A 25028-nucleotide genomic window follows, 5' to 3' on the forward strand; every position below is an offset into this window, starting at 1 on the left:
GTAAGAAAAGCACCAGCAAACAAATAAAACAAAAGTAGTGGAATGTTTCAGCACACTCTATACAAATCATTGCAAATTCATGGACGCCGTCTGTCACAATTGCAACAAAAAGGGACATTGGGCTAAAGTTTGCAGGGGTGTTAAGAGCAAGTCAAAGGCTGGTCAGGGAAATTAAAATACAAAGAGGCCTCAGTCAGCTACGCAACACCTGGAAGGTACAGGGCAGGAAGAGGAGTGCTTCTATAACATGTTCACTGTGAGTGAAGTGTGCACAAAGCCTATCTATGCTACAGCAGAGGTCAATGGACAGAAAATTAAGCTGGAGGTAGAAAGAGGAGCTTCTGTATCTGTTATCAGTGAGGAGATGTTCAGGAAGATTTGGGGCTCTAAGCAGGTGCCAGCCCTTAGTCAGGCAGGGATCAACCTTCGAACATACACTGGTGAGAATATACCATTACTTGGAGCGTTACAGGTGGACACTTCATATAACTGCCAAGAAGCAAGAGCACGGCTCCTGGTAGTTAACAGGCATGGGCCTAGTCTACTCGGGCTTGACTGGCTCAGGAAAATTGAGTTGAACTGGGGTGAGATAAAGCACACGACAGCGACAGAGGATGTCTTTCCGAAATATCCTGAGTTTTTCAAAGACGAACTGGGTACATTGTGTGGTCCTACAATTAAGTTGTTCATAGATCCTCCAGCTACTCCTCACTTTTTCCAAGCCTTACGCCATGAAAGGCAAAGTGGAGGAGGAAACCAAAAAGAAAAAATGCTGGAAAATCTCAGCAGGTCTGGCAGCATCTGTAGGGAGAGAAAAGAGCTAATGCTTCGAGTCCAGATGACCCTTTGTCAAAGTGGAGGAGGAGTTGGAGCGGCTGCAGGGGCTGGGAGTCATTGAGTTTTCACACTGGGTAGCTCCAATTGTACCAGTTCTTAAAACTGTGCATATATGTGAGGATTACAGACTTACCTTTAATCAGATTTTTGAGTTGGATGCTTGCCCATTGCCAAGGGTAGAAGATCTATTTTCAATCCTTGCATGAGGCAAGATGTTCTCCAAACTTGACATGAGTCAAGCCTACCAGCAGCTCTTGTTAGAGGAAGACTCAGAATATTCTGTCACAATCAACACCCACAGGGGTTTGTTCAAATATAACCATCTGGTGTCTTTTTCAAAGAACAATGGACAATCTATTGCAGGGAATTCCGAGTGTGGCAGGTTATTTGGACAATATCCTAATCACAGGGAAACTGAGGAGGAGCACGTCAACAACCTGGATCAAGTGTTAAAGAGATTTTCAGAGGCAGGTCTATGTCGGAAGCATAGAAAATGCATCTTCCAGGTACAGAATGTGGAATGTCTGGGTCATAGAATCACAGTGCAGGATCTGTCCCCTGTGGAGGAAAAAGCTTAGAGCTGTCAAGAAAGTGCCAAATCCCAAGAATGTGAGTTCTTGATTGGCCACGCTAAATCGCCCCTTAATTAAAAAAAAGTACACATCATGAATATCATCCCAGCTTCCATTACAATGGAGAGGCTCAGCCAAGTCTTTCCAACTCATGGCTTACCGGATTCTCTTGTTTCTGATAACGGAAAAATGTTTGAGTGATTTGTTCCAAGATTTCATGCAGAAAAATGGAATACACCATGTGGGTACTGCTCCTTTCCTTCCAGCAGCGAATGGTTTTGCAGATTGAGCTGTACAGAGACTGAAAGAAAGAATGAAGAGAATGACAGAAGATACTTTGGGAACTAAGCTCTCACTGTTCTTGGTTCATAGAGTATCACGCCACAAACAACAACAGGTTTTTCACCGGCTGAAATGTTGATGGGTAGGAAGCCAAAAGTGTCACCTGGATCTGATCTGCTACATCCCGATGTCAAAGTGAAAATGAGATGGAAATACAGAAGCAGCAGTGTGACTAACCTGCGAAGGAGAAGCATTTCACCCCAAATGACTGTGTGTATATATGTAAGGGATTTCGGCAGTAACCAACGATGGCTGCCTGGAGTTATTCTGAACCAAAGTGGTCCAGTACCTACACTGGTGATGCTAACTAATGGAAGAGTCATCTGCAGACACCAAGATCACATTCATCTACGCCGCGACTCTGAGACAGCCAAGTTTCCGGATCAAACGGCAGAAGGAAATGCTGCTGTGAATATTCGACAGGAGGCGGTTCCTGTTGCTCTGGGAAATCCAGTGGATGATACTCCGGGAGAGGTTGAGGGACATTCATTCGCGAACACCCAACCTACTCCTGCGCCCATATGTCCAGCTCAAGTGGGCCAAACTTCACTCATGTCACCAGTGGTTCTGTGTAGGTCACAGCATAGTCGCAAAGTTCCTGAAAGACTGACCTATTAGTTGAGACACGAGTGTCATTATGTTTATTTCCTTAAGGGGGATTGAAATTTAAAGGGGGAGAAATGTTACCGGGTGTTATAGTATTCCTATTTGAATACCTATATGGATGTCTTGAGCCGAAATGAGCATTTCAGAGTGGTGACATCGGTAGTGCGGGCTTGCATAGATTTTTAGTATTGCCACGAATGGACTGTGTATAGTTATGTGTAGCTGCTGCTAGTTTCTGAATCCATGCTGTACTAATATTTCTTTAATTTTATAAGTGAAGAAGACTGAATTTTCAAAACGGGTTGTGGTCAAGTTAGCACAGTACTTATTTCATACCTTTTTGTTCAGCGGCTGCTAATTGCACATTCTGTTGCCAGGAAAAAGTCCTAAAGACCAAGGGAACCCATTTAACATTCATGCTCCTATTCTGAAAATATTTTTGTCTATTTGAACAGATTTAATCCATTCTCAATGTAAACAGCTCGCGCCAACCGTCAGGTTATTCCACCCTTCCCAACGATAATTTTTGGCACCCTCCAATTTGTTAATTAAAAAGGAATCTTTTGATCCTTCTTGTCCATTCATCAAGGTGAGCCCGACAGCCAGAGGGACATGGGAAATTGTGTTTTATTGAAATGGGCTGATGATCTTGCTACAATAGGGCACAATGAATTCAGCTCCTCACTGTCACCACCAGCCATCCCCAGGTAAAATGTTTCACCATCATGGTATTTCAACTTAACCACATGATATGCCTAATATACCAGTGGCCACCTGGCTATCGTGCCTATTTTCATTGAGGACCTTTCTGGAGCTTGAGCTGCCTAATGGACCCTTTGAGGAGGTTGCGTCACTCCATAAACTTCCTGTCTGCGGTCTCATAAGGAGAAGGAAAGTTGCTCCAGGCCCCACAGAACTACTGTGGGCTGCTGCCAACCTCATTCTTGATCACCTCCCTCCTCTACTACATTTGCCTGTGGAAATTGGCACACGCTGAGATTAGGAACATATGAATGGGAATACGTCATTCAATACCTAAAGCCTGTCTTCCACAATTCCATCAGATCATGGCTGACCTGTAACTTAACATCTTTTACTTGCTTTTGGTCCAGGACCGTTGACACCCATAGCCAACAAAAATATATCAGTTGTAAACTTCAGTCGACCAGAGCATTTTTGGGAGAAGGGAGTTCCAGTTTTCCGCTAACCTTTGCCTGAAAAAATGTGCACTGATTTCAAATTGGTTAGGTCCTGCTCAGGCAGTGACAGTGCCTGATTGTTGCTGTGCATTGCTGGAATCGGGCCCTGTGGGATGGGAAGAAATTTCAGGCCCATTTTAGTTGTGGATTCAGCGAGCAGAAAACAGACTTCTGTGCCATCGATTTTGTCTGGCACCAACTTGTATTCTGGGCATTGCTTCCTACAGTTCTTCCTGTTCTTTCCTGCACTGTGGGTTTACTGGCTTCTTCAAGATCTTCACCACCCTTTCCATGTTTCTCTCAGCCTCTTAATCCTCCTTTTCTTTTCCAGGTTTTGTTACGCGTGATCCTAATCCCTGGTCAGATCACATTTCAGAGACTTTACAATGAATGAAGAATCTGGGAGTACCAATCTAAATCAGTGATGGGCAACCTGGGCTAGCGAGTGGGCCTCATGAGTGGCCCTCCTTCATCACAGGGCGACACAGTAGCACAGTGGTTAGCACTGTTGCTTCACAGCTCCAGGGACCCAGGTTCGATTCCCGGCTTGGGTCACTGTCTGTGCGGACTCTGCACGTTCTCCCCGTGTCTGCATGGGTTTCCTCCGGGTGCTCCGGCTTCCCACCCACAGTCCAAAGGTGTGCAGGTTAGGTGGATTGGTCATGCTAAATTGCCCTTGGTGTCCAAAAAGGTTAGCTGGGCTTACTGGGTTACGGGGATGGGATGGAGGTGTGGCCTTAAGTAGGGTGCTCTTTCCAAGGTCTCGTGAGGACTCGATGGGCCTAATGGCCTCTTTCTGCAATGTAAATTTTATGATCTCAGTGGGCCGCAAGATTGAAATCAGGCTTGTTCACTAGCCATGACCCCATGAATAAGATTAAATATATTTAATACACACCGAATATTTCATAAGATTTACAGAAAATACTAAACCGTTCATATATTAACAGAACTGCCATAAAATTCAAATCAGGGACGAAATTCTCCGGAAACGGCGCGATGTCCGCCGACTGGCGCCCAAAACGGCACAAATCAGTCGGGCATCGCGCCACCCCAAAGGTGCGGAATGCTCCGCATCTTTGGAGGCCGAGCCCCAACCTTAAGAGGCTAGACCTGCGCCGGACGAATTTCCGCCCCGCCAGCTGGTGGAAAAGGCCTTTGGTGCCCCGCCAGCTGGCGCGGAAATGACATCTCCGGGCGGCGCATGCGCGGGAGCGTCAGAGTTGGCTGACGGCATTCCCGCGCATGCGCATTGGAGGGAGTCTCTTCCGCCTCCGCCATGGTGGAGACCCTGGCGGAGGCGGAAGGGAAAGAGTGCCCCCATGGCACAGGCCCGCCCGCGGATCGGTGGGCCCCAATCGTGGGCCAGGCCACAGTGGGGGCACCCCCCGGGGCCAGATCGCCCCGCACCCCCCACCCGGGACCCCGGAGCCCGCCCGCGCCGCCATGTCCCACCGGTAAGGTAGGTGGTTTAATCTACGCCGGCGGGACAGGCATTTTCGCGGCGGGACTTCGGCCCATCCGGGCCGGAGAATCGCGGGGGGGGCCCGCCAACCGGCACGGACCGATTCCCGCCCCCGCCGAATATCCGGTGCCGGAGAATTCGGCAACCGGCGGGGGCGGGATTCACGCCAGCCCCCGCCGATTCTCCGACCCAGCGGGGGGTCGGAGAATCTCGCCCCAGAAAAGCAAAATAAATATTTACACTTACCTTATGTATATTACAATTTACTCTGCTTATCAAAGCTAATACCAGCTACAACTAAAAGTTATACATTACTTAATTACACAGATATGTGCATTAGATATTGATTTTATTTTTATTTATTTACCTTTTTATTTATTTATCTTAATTAATAACCCAGATAAGCTTTGCCACTGCTGTTATAAAAAGATTATGGCTGTGGCCTTTCTGAGGGGGGCTCATCTGAGGGTTAAGGACCAAACGTGATTGAGGAAAGGGTGGGTGGGACAATGTTCCATTCGGGGTTGGATACGAAGATGAGGGGTGGCTGCGGTGCTCAACAACAAAAGTGTGGCTTTTTCGGAGAGTAATATAGTGGGTGATCCAGGGGGAAGATACGTGATGGTGAGTAGAAGGCTGGAGGGAGCTCCTGTGGTGTTAGTGAATGTGTCCGCTCCTAACTGGGATGATGTGGAATATATGAAGAAGGTGTTGGCGAGCGTTCCGGATTTGGGTACGCACCGGTTGATAGGGGGGGGGGGGAAGATTTTTTAAATTGTGTGCTTGACCCTAGGCTGTATAGGGCATGCTCCCAATCCCTGAAGGTGTCAGGGATGGCGAAGGAGTTGCCTGGGCTCATGGAGTGGGTGGGAGGGGGGTGGGGGTGGGGGCTGGGTGGATCCATGGAGGTTTGGGCGTCCAGGGGCGAAGGGATTTTCCTTTTTGCATGTACACTGAGTGCACACCTTTTATCTCCCGGCTCCGTGCTCAGTCTCGCTCTTTCTCATGTTCTTTTATCTCCCGTCTCTCACTCTCACTCTTTCATTTCCCAGCTCCGCTCTCAGTCTCGCACTCTTTTATTTTCCAGCACTGCACTCAGTATCACTCTTTCTCACGTTCTGTAATCTTCCGGTTCAGCTCTCAGTCTCGCTCTTTCTCACGCTCTTTTATCTCCCGGTGACACTCTCACTCTTTCTCACACTCTTTTATCTCCCGGGGACGCTCTCACTCTCACAAACTCTGCTCTCACTCTCTCAACAAAATGTCTGGCTGTCGGCTGTCAGAATCCTGATGGGCCTCATGTGACCCATGGGCTGCGGGTTGCCAGCACTAATCGATACAATTCAAGAGGAGTTCCACATAGACATGGTGTTCTTCCGATTGTATCATGAGCAAATTCAAATTATTTGAAAAGCATTCTTTAAGACACCAATTTCTCCATTCTCCTGAAGGTTGCTTGTGGAAATTGGCAGCAGCTGAGATTAGGAACATGCAAGCATTGAGGAACAGATTTGGTCAATTAGACCCTGGAGCCTGATTTTCACCTTCAGGAACAACAGTTATGAACACACAAATTAGGTGCAGGAGTAGGCCACTCAGCCCCTCGAGCCTGCTCCGCCATTCAATAAGATCATGGCCAATCTGAACTGCAACCTCAACCCCACACTACTAAGGGCAGCACGGTAGCATTGTGGATAGTACAATTGCTTCACAGCTCCAGGGTCCCAGGTTCGATTCCGGCTTGGGTCACTGTCTGTGCGGAGTCTGCACAACCTCCCCGTGTGTGCGTGGGTTTCCTCCGGGTGCTCCGGTTTCCTCCCACAGTCCAATGATGTGCAGGTTAGGTGGATTGGCCATGATAAATTGCCCTTAGTGTTGGGTGGGGTTACTGGGTTATGGGGATAGGGTGGAGGTGTTGACCTTGGGTAGGGTGCTCTTTCCAAGAGCCGGTGCAGACTCGATGGGCCGAATGGCCTCCTTCTGCACTGTAAATTCTAAGACAATCTATGAAAACCGCTTCCACCCAATAACCTTACACCCCCTTGTTAATCATGAATCTATTGAGCTCAGCCTAAAAGATATTCAAAGACTCTGCTTCCACTGCCCTTTGAGGAAGAGAGTTCCAGACACTCATGAGCCTCCGAGGAAAATATTCTCCGCATCCCCATCCTAAATGAATGACGCCTCATTTTTAAACAGTGACTCCTCGTTTTAGATTCTCCGACAAGAGGAAACATTCTTTCCACATCAAACCTGTCAAGACCCCTTGGGATCTTAAAGATTTTGATCAAGTCTCCTCTCACTCTTCTAAACTCCAATGGATACAATCCTAATGTGTCCAACATTTTCTCAGAAGACAACTCGTCCATTCCTGGTATTAGTCTAGTAACCCTTCTCTGAACTGCTAACGTATTTACATCTTTCCATGGAGTTCCTTCAAAATCTAATCAATGACTATTATTCAAGTATGAGCCTTGATGGTGATTGTTAACAGAAGATGGCAAAGCCTTTTCCCTGTATCCACACTCCCAAGTGAGGAGTGACCAATTGAGGCTGCACACAATTATTTTTCTCTCCCTAACTGAGGACTGCTGAGGAAGCAGCCGACGAAAGCCCCCTATTTCTACCTGGAAACCAGTTAGTTCAGCACGGCCCAGGGAACGCACCTGTCTGGTTTAGCTACTAATTGGAAAATGATAGTGAGCCATCAGCAGACTTATTGACAATGCAACTGTTATTGAATTTGGCACCTGACATGAATAGTCCCTAATTACATGGACTGAATGAGCCAAATTAACTGTTTCCATGCTGTAATAACACCATGAGTATTCACCTAAGAAGCTTCGGATTAGCAAGGTCATTAAATCGCACTCTATGTGACATTGCTAGTTTATTGCTGAGTAAACTAATTGTGTAAACCAGAGAAGAAGATCCTCAAATGCTTAATATTCTAGTGCCAGCCTTTAATATATGTTTGTTAATATGCACACAACCATATCCTGGCAGATTTCATGCATTTGCTCTAATGAGTGAATGTGAAGGGGATGAAACACTTTCCCCCAATGGTTTCAAGGACATAGACACAGAGGTTCTGAAGATGCAGAGGAAACTGATTGGAGGTGTGCCACCAGGTCAGTATGTTTGGAGACAAGAATGATATCCTAGGTATTGGACATTAGCTGCAAGTATATTTCGCCTGTTCATGAATGTCAGTGAAATGATTGAAATGAGTATAAAATGGGGAAATCCAATTTGTATTCAACTGATGGTGTTTACTTGGCAAAACAAAGAAAATATATCCAATATGTTGCTGTGTCTTCTATGTGTGGCTAAATCCGATCGTTATTAATCTCTGCTCATTGATTGCAACACGGGTAACATGCCTATGACTTCAACATCCAGCCAGTACTAACCACTCTGTTGATTTTGTGGATATCTGGGGACCAATATCATGAGTGGCTGGCACCAGCTAAAGCAAACCTACTCTGCTCACGGGGAAGCCGCACTGTGGCTGGACCAGTTATACAGGACGCATGCAATTTGGCCAATTACAGTCCCATCAGTCCACTCTTTTTTTTTTATAAATGTTTTTTATTGGGATTTTGAACAAAGTATATTTACCGTTATGTACACAGGATAAGAAACATGTATAGAACATAGAACGATACAGCGCAGTACAGGCCCTTCGGCCCACGATGTTGCACCGACATGGGAAGTCAAAAAACAAAAGCCATCTAACCTACACTATACCATTATCATCCATATGCTATATATATACACACATATATATAGAAGAGAAGGGCACACCCAAACATACCAAAGAGAAGAAAACAGTAAATAGAAAAAAAAAATACAATAAAAAAAAAAAAATAGGATAACTGGTAGGGTATTGTGCACCAGCTCAACAGCAGCAACTCTGTACAACTGGCAAAATTATTTACAACACATAAGTAGGCGACTGCTTGCGGGAGGGGGGGAGACCGGGGAGGTAAATATACATTCGGGTGCCGGAGAGACAATTACAGTGGGCAATGCTCGAATGGGTTTGGTGTTGTTGTCGCTTCTCCCGGACGGATCTCGCTGCCGTCTCGCGCTCACCGCCACTTCTGCCATTCCTCCCGTCTTTCGTCTTCATTCTCCTCGTTCCCTACTTCTGGAGATGCTCTGTTCGTTATTGTATCCCGTGCCTTCCTTCCGGCTCTCATTTCCCTACCTCCCCCCACCTCCCTGATTCTCCTCTCTTGTTCCCTGTCTCTTCCCTCTTTCCTCTTCTCCGCCCCCGCCCCCGCCCCCGGCCGTGGTTCACCTTTCTTTCCTCGTAGGCTTAGCTGACACCCCCCCCATCTCCCGGTCCACCGCCCCCCCCATCCATGCCCCGGCTACACCCCCTGATTCTTGGCTACCTGGCTATTCTTCCTCTCGTTCGTTGGCCACAAACCGGTCCCGGAACAATTGCGTGAATGGCTCCCACGTTCTGTGGAGGCCGTCGTCTGACTCTCGGATGGCGAATTTGATTTTCTCCATTTGGAGGGATTCTGAGAGGTCGGACAGCCAGTCCGCAGCTTTGGGTGGTGCTGCTGACCGCCAGCCGAACAGGATTCTACGGCGGTCGATCAGGGAGGCAAAGGCAAGGGCGTCCGCCCTCCTCCCCAGGAATAGATCTGGCTGGTCCGATACCCCAAAGGTATGGCTCCACCCTCATCCCCACCACTTTGGACATTGCCTCGAAGAAGGCTGTCCAGTACACTGCAAGTCTGGGGCAAGACCAGAACATGTGGGCGTCATTGGCCGGGCCTCCTTGGCACCGTTCACATCTATCCCCCACCTCCAGGAAGAACTACTCATACGGGTTCTTGTTAAGTGGGCTCTATGTACCACTTTTAGTTGCGTCAGGCTGAGCCTTGCGCACGTGGATGTGGAGTTGACTCTATGCAGTGCTTCGCTCCAGAGTCCCCACCCTATCTCAATCTCCAGGTCCTCATCCCATTTCTTTCTTGTTGCGTCCAATACGGTGTCGGCCCTTTCTATCAGTCAGTCATACATGTCACTACAGTTTCCTTTGTCTAGTATGCTTGCGTCCAGTAGTTCTTCCAGTAGTGTCTGTCGTGGAGTTTGTGGGTATGTCCTTGTCTCCTTTCGTAGGAAGGTTTTGAGCTGTAGATACCTTAGCTCGTTCACCCTGGCTAGCTGGACCCCCCCCCCCCCCATACGAACGCCATGATTAGTTTGTCCAGCGCTTTGAAATAGTCCTTGGGGATGTAGATTGGAATGGATCTAAGTAGGAAGCGGTACCTGGGCAGTACGTTCATTTTGATCGTCTGGACTCTCCCCGAGAGGAAGAGTGGGAATGTGTTCCATCTTTGTAGGTCCTTTTTTACTTCCTCCGTCAGACTGGTGAGGTTCCATTTGTGGATCCCTTTCCAGCCATGGGCTATTTGGATCCCCAGGTAGCGGAATTTGTGTCTGGCTTGTTTAAACGGCAGTCCCGTTAGTGCTGCCCCACCTACTTGTGGGTGTACCGGGAAGATCTCGCTTTTGCTCATGTTGGGTTTGTATCCCGAGAAGGCGCCAAACTCTTTCAGGAGCGCGATGATTCTGTCCATGCTACTCTGTGGATCCGAAATGTAGAGGAGCAGATCATCTGCATAGAGTGAGACTCTGTGCTCTCTGCCTCCCTTTCGGATCCCCCTCCAGCCTTTTGCTGCTCTGAGCGCGACTGCTAGTGGTTCGATCGCTCGGGCGAACAGCAGCGGGGACGGTGGGCATCCTTGTCTGGTGCCCCTGTGCAGCTGGAAGTATCGGGAGTTGGTATTGTTGGTCCGTATGCTCGCCATGGGAGCGTTGTATAGGAGCTTTACCCAGGAGGTGGACCCCGTTCCAAGCCCGAACCGCTCCAGTACCTCTATGAGGTATTTCCATTCGACTCTGTCGAAGGCCTTTCCTGCTTCTAGGGAGATGATCACCTCTGGTGTTCTCTCCCCGGAGAGGGTCATTATCACGTTCAGCAGGCGCCTGATGTTCGAGGTAAGCTGTCTACCTTTGACAAAGCCCGTCTGGTCCTCTGCGACCACCTCAGGTACACGGTCTTCTAACCTTTGGCTAGGATTTTGGCCAGTATTTTGGTGTCTGCATTCAGCAGTGAGATGGGTCTGTATGACCCACTTCCGTTGGCCTGAGGAGGAAATGGGAGGTGTGGCACATTTCCTCCATGATGAGAAGGATGTCAAAGACAATGAGGCTGAGGAGGTTTTTGAGGGAGACGATTTCAGCCATGAGGCAGTGGCAATGTCCAGACGAGGCACGCGAGCTCAGGATACGCTCACTGCCACTAGATTCATGCGGGTTGATGAGAAGATCCAGTGAGGACATCCCATCTCCTTCACATGGCTTCTGTGCACATTACTCTCCCGTCTGACTAATGGCAGCACACACTCTTTGTGATAAGGCTCCTGTTATAGGGCTGCCCATGGTCCCTACATTCCAGGCGGATGATGGTGACTTACAGTGGGGACAGTTCATGAATCCTCACAGTGCTTATGTGAATGTCTGATTCTCTCTGGGTGATGGCAGCTCGCTTGCTCTCTGACGAGGATCAAATCTTGGCGATTCAGCGGGGAACCTTCACCCCCCCCCACCAAATCAAAGGCTATTGCGGAAAATAAAAGCCCATGGTATGGGGGGTAACATATTGGCAGATTGGCTGCTAACAGGAAGCAGAGAGTAGGCAGGATGTAAAGAGTGGTGTGCCTCAGGGATCAGTGCTGGGGCTCCAAATGTTTACAACTCTATAAATGACTTGGATGAAGCGATTGAAGGGATGGTTACCAAACGTACTGATGGCACAAAGGTTGGTTGGGAAATAATGAAAATGAAATGAAATGAAAAATGAAAATCGCTTATTGTCACAAGTAGGCTTCAAGTGAAGCTACTGTGAAAAGCCCCTAGTCGCCACATTCCGGCGCCTGTTCGGGGAGGCTGGTACGGGAATTGAACCGTGCTGCTGGCCTGCCTTAGTCTGCTTTCAAAGCCAGCGATTTAGCCCAGTGTGCTAAACCAGCCCCTGTTGTTGTGAAAATAAGTTGTGAAGAGGACGTAAGGAGTCTACAAAGGGCATTGATAGGTTACGTGAGTGGGCAAAAATCTGGCAAATAGTGTAATGTGGAAAAATGTGTAATTGTCCATTTTGGCTTGAAGAATGAAAAAACACTTATTATCTAAATAGTGAGAGATTCCAGAGCTCTGAGGTGCAGAGGGATCTGGGTGTTCTAGTGCATGAATCACAAAAGGCTAGTGTACAGGTACAGCAAGTAATTAGGAAAGCTACTAGAATGTTATCATTTATTGTGAGGGGAATTGAATATAAAAATAGGGAGGTTATGCTTCACTTGTACAGGGCACCAGTGAGACCACATTGGAGTATTGTGTACGGTATTGGTCTCCTTACTTAAGGAAGGATATAAACACGTTGGAAGCAGTACAGAGAAGTCTTACCAAACTAATACCTGGAAAGGGTGGCGAGGAAATGTTGGACAGGTTAGGTTTGTATCTGCTGGAATTTAGAAGAGTAAGAGACGACTGGATTGAAACATAAGGTCCTGAGGGGTCTTGACGGGGTGGATGTAGAGAAAATATTCCCTCTTGTGGGAGAATCTAGAACTAGAAGGATGTGGAAGCATTGGAAAGGGTGCAGAGGAGATTTACCAGAATGTTGCCTGGTATGGAGGGAAGATCTTATAAGGAAAGGCTGAGGGACTTGAGGCTGTTTTCGTTAGCGAGAAGAAGGTCAAGGGGTGACTTAATTGAGGCATAAAAGATGATCAGAGGATTGGATAGGGTGGACAGTGAGAGCCTTTTCCCTCGGATGGTGATGTCGAGTACGAGGGGACATAGCTTTAAATTGAGGGGAGATAGATATAGGACAGATGTCAGAGGTAGGTTCTTTACTCCGAGAGTAGTAAGGGCGTGGAATGCCCTGCCTGCAACAGTAGTGGACACGCCAACACTAAGGGCATTCAAATGGTCATTGGATAAACATATGGACGATAAGGGAATAGTGTAGATGGGCTTTAGAGTGGTTTCACAGGTCGGCGCAACATCGAGGGCCGAAGGGCCTGTACTGCGCTGTAATGTTCTATATTCTATGTTTTAACCTTACAGGAGGCCCAAGAATCTGCAACACCAGAGTCTCGGTAGCCTCACCTGAATATGATTTACACAGATGGGGGAATGGGGCTATCCCCCTTTTCCTAGGACTGCTGGGATATAAATACCCCGGCCTGGATATGGGCCGGGCAGGGGAGAGCCTTTGGGGAGTAGGAGGAGTGGATAATAAGGAGAATAAAATCGGACTTTTCTACATTCATTGCTTCTGAGTGGTCATTTGCCTGAGAGTTTACGGAAACATAGAAAATAGGAGCAGGAGGAGGCCATTCAGCCCTTTGAGCCTGCTTTGCCATTCATTATGACCATGGCTGATCATCCAACTCAATAGCTTAATCCCGCTTTCCCCCCATATCCTTGGATCCCCTTCGCCCTAAGTGCTATATCTAACTGCTTCTTGAAAATGTACAATGGTCATATTGTGGTCACCGTTTAAATATAAGGGATCACCCATTAGAAACGGAGATAAGACATTTTCCTCTCGGAGGGTCATGGGTCTTTGGAATTCTCTTCCTGAAAATGTGATGGAAGCAGAGTCTTTGGATATTTTTAAGGCAGAGCTGAATAGATTCTTGCTAAGCAAGGGGGTGAGAGGTTATCGGGGGTCAGCGGGGGTCAGGTTACTGTCAGATCAGCCATGATCTTATTAAATGGAGCAGGCTTGAGGGGCTGAATGGCCTAATCCCGTTCCTTGTTCGTATGTTCGTAAACCAAGAGACCGGGGGGCTGGATTCTCCGGCCGCCCGCCGTGTGTTTCTCAGTGGCGTGCCAATTCCCTGTTCCCGCCGCTTGCCAATTGGATTTCCCAATGTAGCCACCCCATGCCAAGAAACCCGCTGCGGGGGTACGCTGTCGGTGGGAACAGAGAATCCCGACGATGGAGACTTCCGGCCTGGGTTTAAGGATCTAATTGCTGAACATTGTGATCCAAATTAACAAGTGTAACTTATGTACGAGCATACTTTCATACTTTTTCAGGAGCTGGAGTCAGAGAAGATGTCTTCCTTATCTGGAATGAGATAGAGGAGGCCAGGAGCGCGTTGGCAGAAGTTCACACCCTTTTAATGGATGCCCCTCAGCCTGTGTTTAATGCAGGTATGACATTCTAATGGGTTACATCTTGAAAATACAAATCATGAACATTGGAGCAATGTGTACTGCAACATGCAACAATGTTAGAATTCTGTGAAGCAGGATCTGTTTTATTCCAGTCCGCGCTCCCCCTGACCTTTCAGGAAGAGATTTGTCACCCAGTCTGAAAAGGAAGGGAAGCTTGTAAGAAGAAAAAAATCAGTAAATTGAGTAAACCCTTGTCTACTCCTTCGAATGGCTGAGCAAAGTGTGGCTGTGGTAGAGACCAGGGATCAGGTTATCTCTTTGCACTCTTGCTGCCAGGGCTAATGGGTGGCATGGCCAGATTTTAAAAAAAATCAATGTTGGGTGTCTAATCGAACACCACTTGTTTAGTTAACTGACTGTATGTCAATTCAGCTATATTCTTCACTCACCGACAGTAATCTTATTGTTATTCGACACTCCCTCGGGACTGGTGATAAATTTCTCCCACCCTGAGGCTGTGGGTCCTGATGTGGCTAAAAAGCCCAATGCTGGATCCACACACGGTGCCACAGGTGGGACAGGTAGTGCCTGAGGGGTTGGGTGGGTGGGATGCTCGGACTTTGGTATGTTTGTTTCCAGTGTTAGTGCTTGGCCTCCACCCGGGTCTTTTGGAGACGTTCAAAATGGACGACAACTTCGTGGATGCTCTTCGCAATCAATGTTTTGGGGGAAAATACTGGAAAATGCAAGTAAGACCATATAAACAATGTAACTTTAAAACTGAGGAAGAATTTAATGTTTACGTTCAGATTTTCAATGCAATTAGTGCAATTGAGTAAAGCCAGCACGATCAGTTGGAAAAACCATGAGGAGCTATAAAAATGAGTCGCTCCTTTGTAGTTAGTAGTAATGCAACTGTAAAGAATAATCAGAGAATTGTAGAATGATGTCGCACAAGAATGAGGCCATTCGGCCCATTGTCCCTCTGCTGCCTCTTTGAAAGTGTGACCCAATTACTCCATCTCCTCTGCTATTTCCCCATAGCCTGGAAACTTTCCACTTTCAAGTATATATTCAATTTACTTCAGAAAGATATTGGTGGCAGCTTTCCATTTTGGGAGACGATGGTGGTCAACTCTTTAAAGAAACAAAAAAAAATGCCCTTTAGATGACCGAATGGATTCTGACATCTTGTTGAGCAGAAACTCTCATTTCCAAGAATCCATTGAAACAGATGGACCATGACAAGTCAATACCTTATTAGTCTGGGGCAGCCTGACCTGAGGTGGGTGGTGGCTGAATAGTGGGGCACGATTGCACCCTCCCCGGTTGAGTCCAAAGGAGTGTAAAGTACAACATTTGGCACTGGCTTGGTTGCAGGAGTTGTTGGGAAGGTGACATCAGCCCACCATTGGGCTCCACTCCAGATTTTCCATCAGGGGTTTACTCCTTCAGCTCTCCTGAGGTATCCACAAGGCAGTGGAGCTATTCACCCATAGCTGGGAGTTAGGTTTGTGAGCGCCAGGTCATGTCCACATGCCGGTGGACCTGCACACTGCATGCCTAGTGGCCAAACCTCCTCTGGGCTCCTCTGAAGCTTTAGCCGAAGGCCGTGAGGGACTCAGTTTCCATCTGTTGCCACAAGGAGGCACACCTGAGGACTTGTCAATGGAGAGGCCGCACATTGACAAGGAAAGACTTACACATCTGGATCATTGCTGTTGGCCAGCAGTGTGGGCTGAAAATGAAAAGTAAATTAGCTAACACTCTTCACCTGCACACCAGGGGCATCACATCGACCTTTGCCCAGCTTTGACAAAGAGTCATCCAGACTGAAACATTCGCTCCCTTCTCTCTCCTCAGATGCTGAGATTGTCCAGTATTTTCTGTTTATGTCACAGCGACCTGGTGGACAACCTGAAAGATATGACTAGGTCTACTTCCACCATCCTTTGAGGCAGTCCATTCCACTTTATAACTTCACACTGTGCAAGTTTGTTTTCCTTCATGTCACTTTTAGCTCTTTTGCCATTCCCCTTAAATCTCTGTCCTGTGGCTAACGAATCTCCTGTCACTGGAAACAGCTTATTTATTCACTCTGTCAAAATCATTCATGATTTTGAACACGTGTATCAAATCTGCACAGAACTTTCTTTTAACTACCCCAAGTTTGCTAGTCTCACCACCTTTCAACCCTGTATCATTCTAATAAATCGGCCTGCAACCTCTCCTGGGTTTTGACATCCTTCTCAAAGTGCCAGAATTGGCCACACCATTACAGTTGGGGCTTAACCAATGTTTTATAAACATTCAGCATAATTTCCTTGCTTTTGTACTTGAGGGGTGGAATTCTCCCATCTGGCACAAAGTCCCGTGGTGGGGGTGGCAATGTGGCGTGTTTCCCGCAGCAGAGGCTGGTAGGAAAACCACACCAGATCTTGCGGCCACGACCTTAATTATGCACATGGGGGGGTTTGCGCTGTATTCCGTATTGAGTAGGCAAGATGGCGCGGGTCCCGCCATCAAATCTGGGTGCCATATTGAAAAGGTGGCCAACATCACTGATGCACCATTGAAGAAAAAGGATGGATCTCCAGAAAAGGAAGATCGATCTCTGGCAGCACTCCGAGGCTGGAACGTGGACCTCCTCTATGATCCCTGCATCTGGAAGGTCCGCCTGATAGACGCTCCCCCCACCCACTGCAGTGGTGTTCTGGGGTCCCCAGGGTTCAGGCAAAGTGTCCAGGTCTCGCTGTTTGATTGGGGTGCCAAGCAATAATAGTCACCTGCGACATGGCACGCATACCCATGGGATTCCACTCGGGGGGGGGGCGGGGGCGGGGGGGCGGGGGGCGGGGGCGGGGCGGGGGGCGGGGGCGGGGGGGGCGGGGGCGGGGGGGGCGGGGGGGCGGGGGGGCGGGGGGGCGGGGGGGGCGGGGGGGCGGGGGGCGGGGGGGGCGGGGGCGGGGGGGGCGGGGGGGCGGGGGGGGCGCCGGGGGGTGGGGGGGGGCGGCGGGGGGGGGGCGGCGGGGGGGGCGGCGGGGCGGCGGGGCGGGGCAGGGGGGCGGGGCGGGGGGGCGGGGCGGGGGGCGGGGCGGGGGGGGGGGCGGGGGCGGGCGGGGGCGGGGGCGGGGGCGGGCGGGGGCGGGGGGGGGGCGGGGGGGGCACTGTGAAGTGCTCATACAATTAACAATGCCAATTCTCTGTTACCTATAGCCTTCAGCTGTGCGGCGAGAGGCTGTTTGTGCTCAGCGGGACTTAAAGTTACCTGTATCATATTACCATGGACTGGGCTCTGCTCCGGAGGTGTACGGGCAGCAGCTGCTGTTGTCCCTGTTATGGAAATGCAAAATCCGGGGGGCTCTTCGGACCCTCCCTCCCCCCAGCTCAGCGGTGACCCCCAACCAATGGCACCCCCCCCCCCCCCCCCCGACTAGTCTCATTTTTCTATTTCATTTTAATTTTTAAATCATCTTGAGAGCTCGAGGTTTGGATGCCCTCCTTTCCCCCTCTGTAAGAATGTGCCCAGTCTTTACCCCAAACTACCTCCTCATTGAAGGTCTCCCCTTTCTCATTTACTGCTTTACCTGCCAGCCTTTGGTTCCATTTCACCTGGGCCAGATACTTTTTCAACACATTGCAACTAACCTTTCTGCACTTGAGTACTTTCACATTTGATTTTACCTTTTTCCTAATGACTCTAACCCTAAGGGCATTGTGATCACTGTTTTCCAAATGCAGCAACTCTGAAATGATGCTCCGCGTACACCAATCCGTTGTCCCAGACCTAGATCCGGCATTGCTTCCTTCATCATCACTGGGTGGTAAAGGGAATGATCATGAAAGTACTCTTCCACACATCTGAGGAATTCCTCCCTCTTTTCCTTTATGTGTCTATTGGTCCCAGCCCATGTTAAATATTGAAGTCCCCTGTTATCACCACTGTAAAGTTCATAGACTTAGAGTTAGCTCAGTTGATTTATCTTGTATTGAATCCTGAGCATTTGTTGACATTTTCCATCCAACTGTGAGGGTGAATTTTAAAGGTTGGTTATCATGACTGCACTAATATCAACGACCCACGCTGTATTCATTGGCAGGCCCACAATGTGAATTTTAAAATCACATAGAACGAATGCTCTTTACTACCTAGAATTCAAGGATTAATGGAATCAGGGTGGAAGTGTAGCTGGTTAAATAAACTCAGGGACAGATACTGTGGGTAAGAAGGACATAATTGTTTCTGAAGATTAAGGTTACTATTAATAGGGCAGCATGTGGCACAGGGGTTAGCACTGCTGCCTCACAGCGCCAGGCGCCTGGGCTCAATTCCGGCCTTGGGTGACCATCCGTGTGGAGTTTGTACTTTCTCCCTGTGTCTGTGTGGGTTTCCCCCGATCTTCTCCCACAGTCCAAAGATGTGCAGGTTAGGTGGATTGGCCATGCTAAATTACCCATTAGTGTCCAGGATTGTGTTAGGTTAAGGGGTTATCAGAATAGGGCGGGGGGGAATCAGCTTGGGGGAAGGGGGGAATCAGCTTGGGTGGAGTGCTCTTTCAGAAGGTGAGTGCTAACTCGATGGGCCGAATGACCTCCTTCTGCACTGCAGGGATTTTATGATTCTATAATTTACAACAAGATGAAGATTTTCCCCCCTGAATACTCCTAATTCCGAGAATAAATTATGAATATCTCAGCAAGAAGTAAATAAGAATTCAAGAAATTGGAACAGGAGTTGGCCATTCGGCTCTTTAAGCTTATTCTGCCATTCAGTAAGATTGACCTGATCTTCCGATCAGATATCAAGTCACCACCAGTTGTGGAGCTCTTGTGGCTCCATTAGCACTGAAAGTAAGCCTGGGTACTAGATTTTAGCGTAACTTGACCACTTTAGATTAATTTAATGTTATATTCACTGTAATAAGCTAACAAGGTCAAATACCATCTTGTGCCAACACCGAGATAAGAAGCCATTTTGTGCCCTGTACTTTATAATCAATCACATGTATTAATTAAGGATCATTACATAATTAGGAATTAGCCAGAAACAGATGATTGACCAAATTGTGTCCCCCAATTCAGCAGGATTTAAAACCTTAGAAGTTTAAACACCGCTTTATTATTTCTGCTTCGGATCATCATTATCAAATCAGATATTTTGTGCTAAGCTCAACAAAAGCTATCACCAAATAGACAATTGTGCAAAGACGGATACCAGCAGCACCCCTGCATCTGATTAGGACTTGTTTGAAGTACAGAAGATCCTGAATAGTTTTGACAAGATAGACATGGAAAAGATGTTCCCTCCTGTGGGCCAGTCCAGAACCAAAGGGCAGTGTTTTAAAGTTAGAGGTCCCCCTTACGGGACAGAGATGAGGAGACTTTTTCTCTCTCAGAGGGCTGTGTAACTTTGGGACTCTCTGCCTCAGAAGAAGGTGGAGGTGGAGGTGGGGGGGGGGTCACTGAATATTTTTGAGGCAGAAGTAGATAGATTCTCGTCGGGCAAGGGAATCAAAGGGGATAGATGGGGATGTGGAACTCAACGCAAACAGATCAGCCATGATCTTACTGAATGACGGAACAGGCTCGGTGGGGGGGGGGGGGGGGGGGGGGAGTGGGGAGGTTGGGGAGGGGGAATGGCCTACCTCTGCTCCTATTTCTGATGTTCGGATGTCATGGAAGGAGTGTTCAGGATGTGATTCCGTAGGTTCTAAATCTTTCCAACACTCCTCACCATTTTCCAAGGGGAGGAAAGCATCTGAGGACATGCCGGACAAATCAACAATTGTTGCAGCTGCTTTTCGATAGATATACCCCTGCTTCCATTACTCGAAGCTCTGTAATTACCTCATGATTTTTTTTGTGTTGTTTTACTCCTACATTAAAAAAAAAACAGTAACTGTTCACCAACCATTGACGCAGTCAAACTCGGAGGACTACATAACTTCAAAGAAATGGCTTGAAAGATATGGATTGAAGGCTCGCAGATTATCTTGCTATGATGCCCTCGCGGACTGTGCTTTTCGACATTCTGACGGCGTAGTGGATATCAAAGGGAAGCCAGTGAATGAATCCATGCAGACAGATGCAGTAAGTGACATTTCAACATTTGTTTAAAAACAGCTCATCGCTTAATAGGTTGAAGTAAAAGCTTCCATAAATTACAAAGAACAAAGAAAATTACAGCACAGGAACAGGCCCTTCGGCCCTCCCAGCCTGTGCCGATCCAGATCCTTTATCTAAACCTGTCTTCTATTTTCCAAGGATCTACTTCCCTCTGTTCCCCGCCCGTTCATATATCTGTCTAGCTGCATCTTAAATGATGCTATTGTGCCCGTCTCTACCACCTCCGCTGGCAAAGCGTTCCAGGCACCCACCATCCTCTGCGTAAAAAACTTTCTACGCACATCTCCCTTAAACTTTCCCCCTCTCACCTTGAAATCGTGACCCCTTGTAATTGACACCCCCACTCTTGGAAAAAGCTTGTTGCTATCCACCCTGTCCATATCTCTCATAATTTTGTAGACCTCAATCAAATCCCCCCTCAACCTCCGTCTTTCCAACGAAAACAATCCTAATCTACTCAACCTTTCTTCATAGCTAGCATCCTCCATACCAGACAACATCATGGTGAACCTCCTCTGCACCCTCTCTAAAGCATCCACATCCTTCTGGCAATGTGGCGACCAGAACTGCACGCAGTATTCCAAATGTGGCCTAACCAAAGTCCTATACAATTGTAACATGACCTGCCGACTCTTGTACTCAATACCCCGTCCGATGAAGGCAAGCATGCTGTATGCTGCCTTGACCACTCTATCGACCTGCATTGCCACCTTCAGGGTACAATGGACCTGAACTCCCAGATCTCTCTGTACATCAATTTTCCCAGGACTCTTCCATTGACCGTATAGTCCGCTCTTGAATTAGATCTTCCAAAATGCATCACCTCGCATTTGCCTGGATTGAACTCCATCTGCCCATTTTTCTGCCCAACTCTCCAATCTATTTATATTTTGCTGTATTCTCTGACAGTCCTCCTCGCTATCTCAACTCCACCAATCTTAGTATCATCTGCAAACTTGCTAATCAGACCACCTATACCTTTGTCCAGATCATTTATGTATATCACAAACAACTGTGGTCCGAGCACGGATCCCTTTGGAACACCATTAGTCACCTTTCTCCATTTTGAGACACTCCCTTCCACCACTACTCTCTGTCTCTGCATTGCACTTTGCACTTCAGCATTATGAATTTTGTCACCGTTTAGAAAATAGTCCATGCCTCTATTCTTTTTTCCAAAGTGCAAGACCTCGCACTTGCCTCCGATGCTCCGGCCCTGCCCGGCCGTGTTCCCGACATGGTCTCACCCATCGGGAACTCAGCGTGGCAGCTGTGGACTCAGTCCAGCGCCGCCATAGTCGGGGGAAGGCCGATCCACGGGTAGGGGGGACATTATTCGCGGATGGGGGCACTGTGGGAGGGTGGTCCAGGGCGGGCGAGCCGGCCGAAGGGGGGGGACTATTTCCTCCGCCATGAAGCATGGTTCAGCCGCTGCAGGCCGCCGCCGTGCACATGCATGGTCACGGACATGGCAATTCTCGTATCGGCAACTGGAGCCGGATGCTTTATGCTGCCTTCCTGCTAACCCCCAGCAAAACTGGGAATCGGTGGCTATTTTGCGCCAGTTCCGCAATCACGCCAGCGTGGGGACATAGCCAGAATTGGAGAATCCAGCCCCAGGATTTTGTCACAGTACAGAAACAGCGCTTATCAAAGTCGCAAATTTAAAAAAAAAAATGTAAGAGTACTCAATTCATTTTTTGTCCGATCAAGGGGCAATTTAGTGTGATCAATCCACCTACCCTGCACATCTTTTGGGTTGTGGGGGTGAAACCCATGCAAACACGGGGAGAATGTGCAAACTCCACAGGGACAGTGACCCAGGGCCAGGATCGAACCTGGAACCTTGGCGCCGTGAAACTGCAGTGCTAACCACTGCGCCGCCGTGCTGCCCATCAAAGTTACAAATAATGGGTGCCATTCAGCAGCCTCGTCGTGCCTGACTTGGTGTCGGGATGAGGCCGCTGAGTCTTGCGAGAGGCCTACATCGAGATTCATGACGCTCAAAACAGCTCACAAAATTCAACAGAATCTTGCGGCATGTCGCGATCTGCATCTCGCTCTCGGGGGGGGGGGGGGGGCAAGATCCAGGCACACGTATTTAAATGAGCCACCCAGGGCACGGGACTCACAGGCCTTGCCGTTTGGTACTGGTTCACAAAGTCGTGGGCGAGGGGTAGTTCTCGCTGGGGGAGTCGGAGCCCCGGGTGGCCGGGAACTGGGCAGGGTGATATCTTGGCACTGCTGTCACCTAGGCATCTTGCCACTGTCAACCTGGCACCTTGGCACTGCCAGGGTGACCGGGTGACACTGTCAGGCTAGCAGGGTAACTGCCAGGGTGACCGGCTGGCAGTGTTAAGGTACCTAGGTGGCAGGTTGCCTATTGCAGGGGTCAGCCCTGGGGGGGGGGGGGGGGCTTGCCCATAAGTGATGGGGTAAAGGGGGGGATTCAAGGACCCTGGAAGAGCTAAGTTGGGTAAAGTGGGGGGGGTTCTAAGCCACGGTGGGGCACAGAGGGGGGCTGAACGATCGGGGCTGCCTTTAAAAATGACCTCCGATCCATGGGGAGTTTTCCTGTACTGTGGCCACGACCGGGAGTTCCTCACCAAGGCCAAAAAAAGGCTAAGTGTAAGAACAAAGAAATGTACAGCACAGGAACAGGCCCTTCGGCCCTCCAAACCCGTGCCGACCATGCTGCTCGACTAAACTACAATCTTCTACACTTCCTGGGTCCGTTGTTGAATAGCAGCCCCGAGTAACACCCTGCTAAACGTGCCGTTCAACGGATAGCAATGTGAGTCCATTGAATCGCACCCTGCATCTAATAATAATAATAATAATCGCTTATTGTCACAAGTAGGCTTCAATGAAGTTACTGTGAAAAGCCCCTAGTCGCCACATTCCGGCGCCTGTTCGGGGAGGCTGGTACGGGAATTGAACCCGCGCTGCTGCCTTGTTCTGCATTGCAAGCCAGCTGTTTAGCCCACTGTGCTAAACCAGCCCCAGTAATCTTTTGAGACTGTGACAAAGGTAAACCTTTCCTCCTCATCCTTCTTGCCCTGTCTGCAGCCTTTGACACGATTGAGCACACCCATCCTCCTCCAACCCCTCTTCACCTAGTATCCAGCTGGTTAGGCCTGCTCCAACCTGATTGCACCCTTATCTATCTAATCGTAGCAAGAGAATCACTTGAAATAGCTTCCCATTCTGCTCCTGCATTGTTAGCTCTTGCATTCACCCCCCAGATCATTCTCGGTCCCCTCCTATTTCTCATCGACATGCTGTCCCTCAGTGACACTATCTGGATGCACAGTCTTAGCTTTCACACATATCCTAATGACACTCAGCTCTACCTCGCCACCACCTCCCTCGACTCCTCCACTGTCATTAAATTATCAGGCTGCTGAGCTGACACCCAGCACTGGATGAGCAAGACATCTCCTTCCATTATATATTGGGAAAACAGGAGCCATTATTTTCAGCGTCTCCTTCAAATTCCGTTCCCTGGTTACCAACTCCATCCCCACCAGCAGTCTGAGATTAAACCAGCCCGGTCGCAATCTTGGCATCGTGTTTGATTTGAAGTGAACCTCCAACTACAATTTTGTATTGTCACTAGGACCTCTGTAACAGCGCTGGGCACCTGCCCTCATCTTAGCTCATTTGCTACTGAAATCCTCAGTCATGCCTTCGTTACATCCAGACTTGACTATTCCAATGCATTCTTGGCTGGTCTCCAACTTTACACCCTTAAGATCATCCAAAACCCTACTACCCGTGTCTCAGCTCACAGCAGGTACCTATCACCCCTGTGCTCGTTGATCTACATTGGCTCCCAGTCAAGCAATGTTGTTGATTTTCTTTTTAGATTTCATTTTACATGAATGATTTTATACCATTGGTGGTAACATTCTTTAGAATTTATTAACAGATTCAATCGGGAGTGCTAATAGCATTTAAAACAAAATTCTGTTTGAATGCATGGGGCATTTCCGGCACCACAATTGTGACGCTGCTTCAGAATAACCTGGTTGACTAACAGGCTTTGAGGTGTTGGGTGGTCGGGATAGGCGATATATAAATTCGAACCCCTTTTTTTCATTGGAATGACTTGTGCAGCTGGACAGTTGACCAGCAGGTGGGGTTCACTAGAATTACACTGCCCTCTAGTGATCCTGATGGCACAGAATTTCAAGCGAAGATGATATGTACTTCGATTCGGGATATAGAATCACAGACTGGTTACAGCACTGAAGAAATCGTTTCGCCCATTCTGTCCATGCTGGCTCTTTGCAAGAGCAACTCGGCTAGTCCCATTCTCCTGTCTTTTCTTCATCGCCTTGCAAATTGGATCTATCTACCAAGTACAAAAAAGCCCTTCTGTATATTTGATGAAGACATTTTGAAGTACAGTGGGTATATGTATGTATACAATTAGTTTATGTACAATCGTAAAGTAATGCATTCCAGAAATGTTGTCGGAATTGCACCTGGGGTCTGTTGTTATTTGCGTAATGTAGCATTTTTTTGTTTCTTGACAAATCTGCTTTAAAGAGTTTGATTAAACAATGAATGGTGCAGTTCAGATCGAGAACTCATATGCCTTGAGTAAGCGGAGTGGCAACTAGTCCAATATAACAGCGCGACCCTGTAATCATAGAT

The 25028-nt window shown here is 48.3% G+C and overlaps 1 protein-coding gene across 1 annotated transcript in view; it reads left to right on the forward strand.

The window, feature by feature from the left end:
- Nucleotides 1–25028, forward strand: part of LOC140392034 (von Willebrand factor A domain-containing protein 3B-like) — a 233774-nt gene that overhangs the window by 51136 nt on the left and 157610 nt on the right. Inside the window, exons 7-9 of the mRNA XM_072477209.1 lie at nucleotides 8028–8152; nucleotides 14160–14276; nucleotides 20137–20330. Of these exons, the coding sequence (XP_072333310.1) occupies nucleotides 8028–8152; nucleotides 14160–14276; nucleotides 20137–20330 (436 nt within the window). The remainder of the gene's footprint in view (nucleotides 1–8027; nucleotides 8153–14159; nucleotides 14277–20136; nucleotides 20331–25028) is intronic.

The sequence above is a fragment of the Scyliorhinus torazame genome, chromosome 15 (genome assembly GCF_047496885.1).
Source record: "Scyliorhinus torazame isolate Kashiwa2021f chromosome 15, sScyTor2.1, whole genome shotgun sequence".
NCBI classification, from domain to species: Eukaryota; Metazoa; Chordata; class Chondrichthyes; order Carcharhiniformes; family Scyliorhinidae; genus Scyliorhinus; species Scyliorhinus torazame.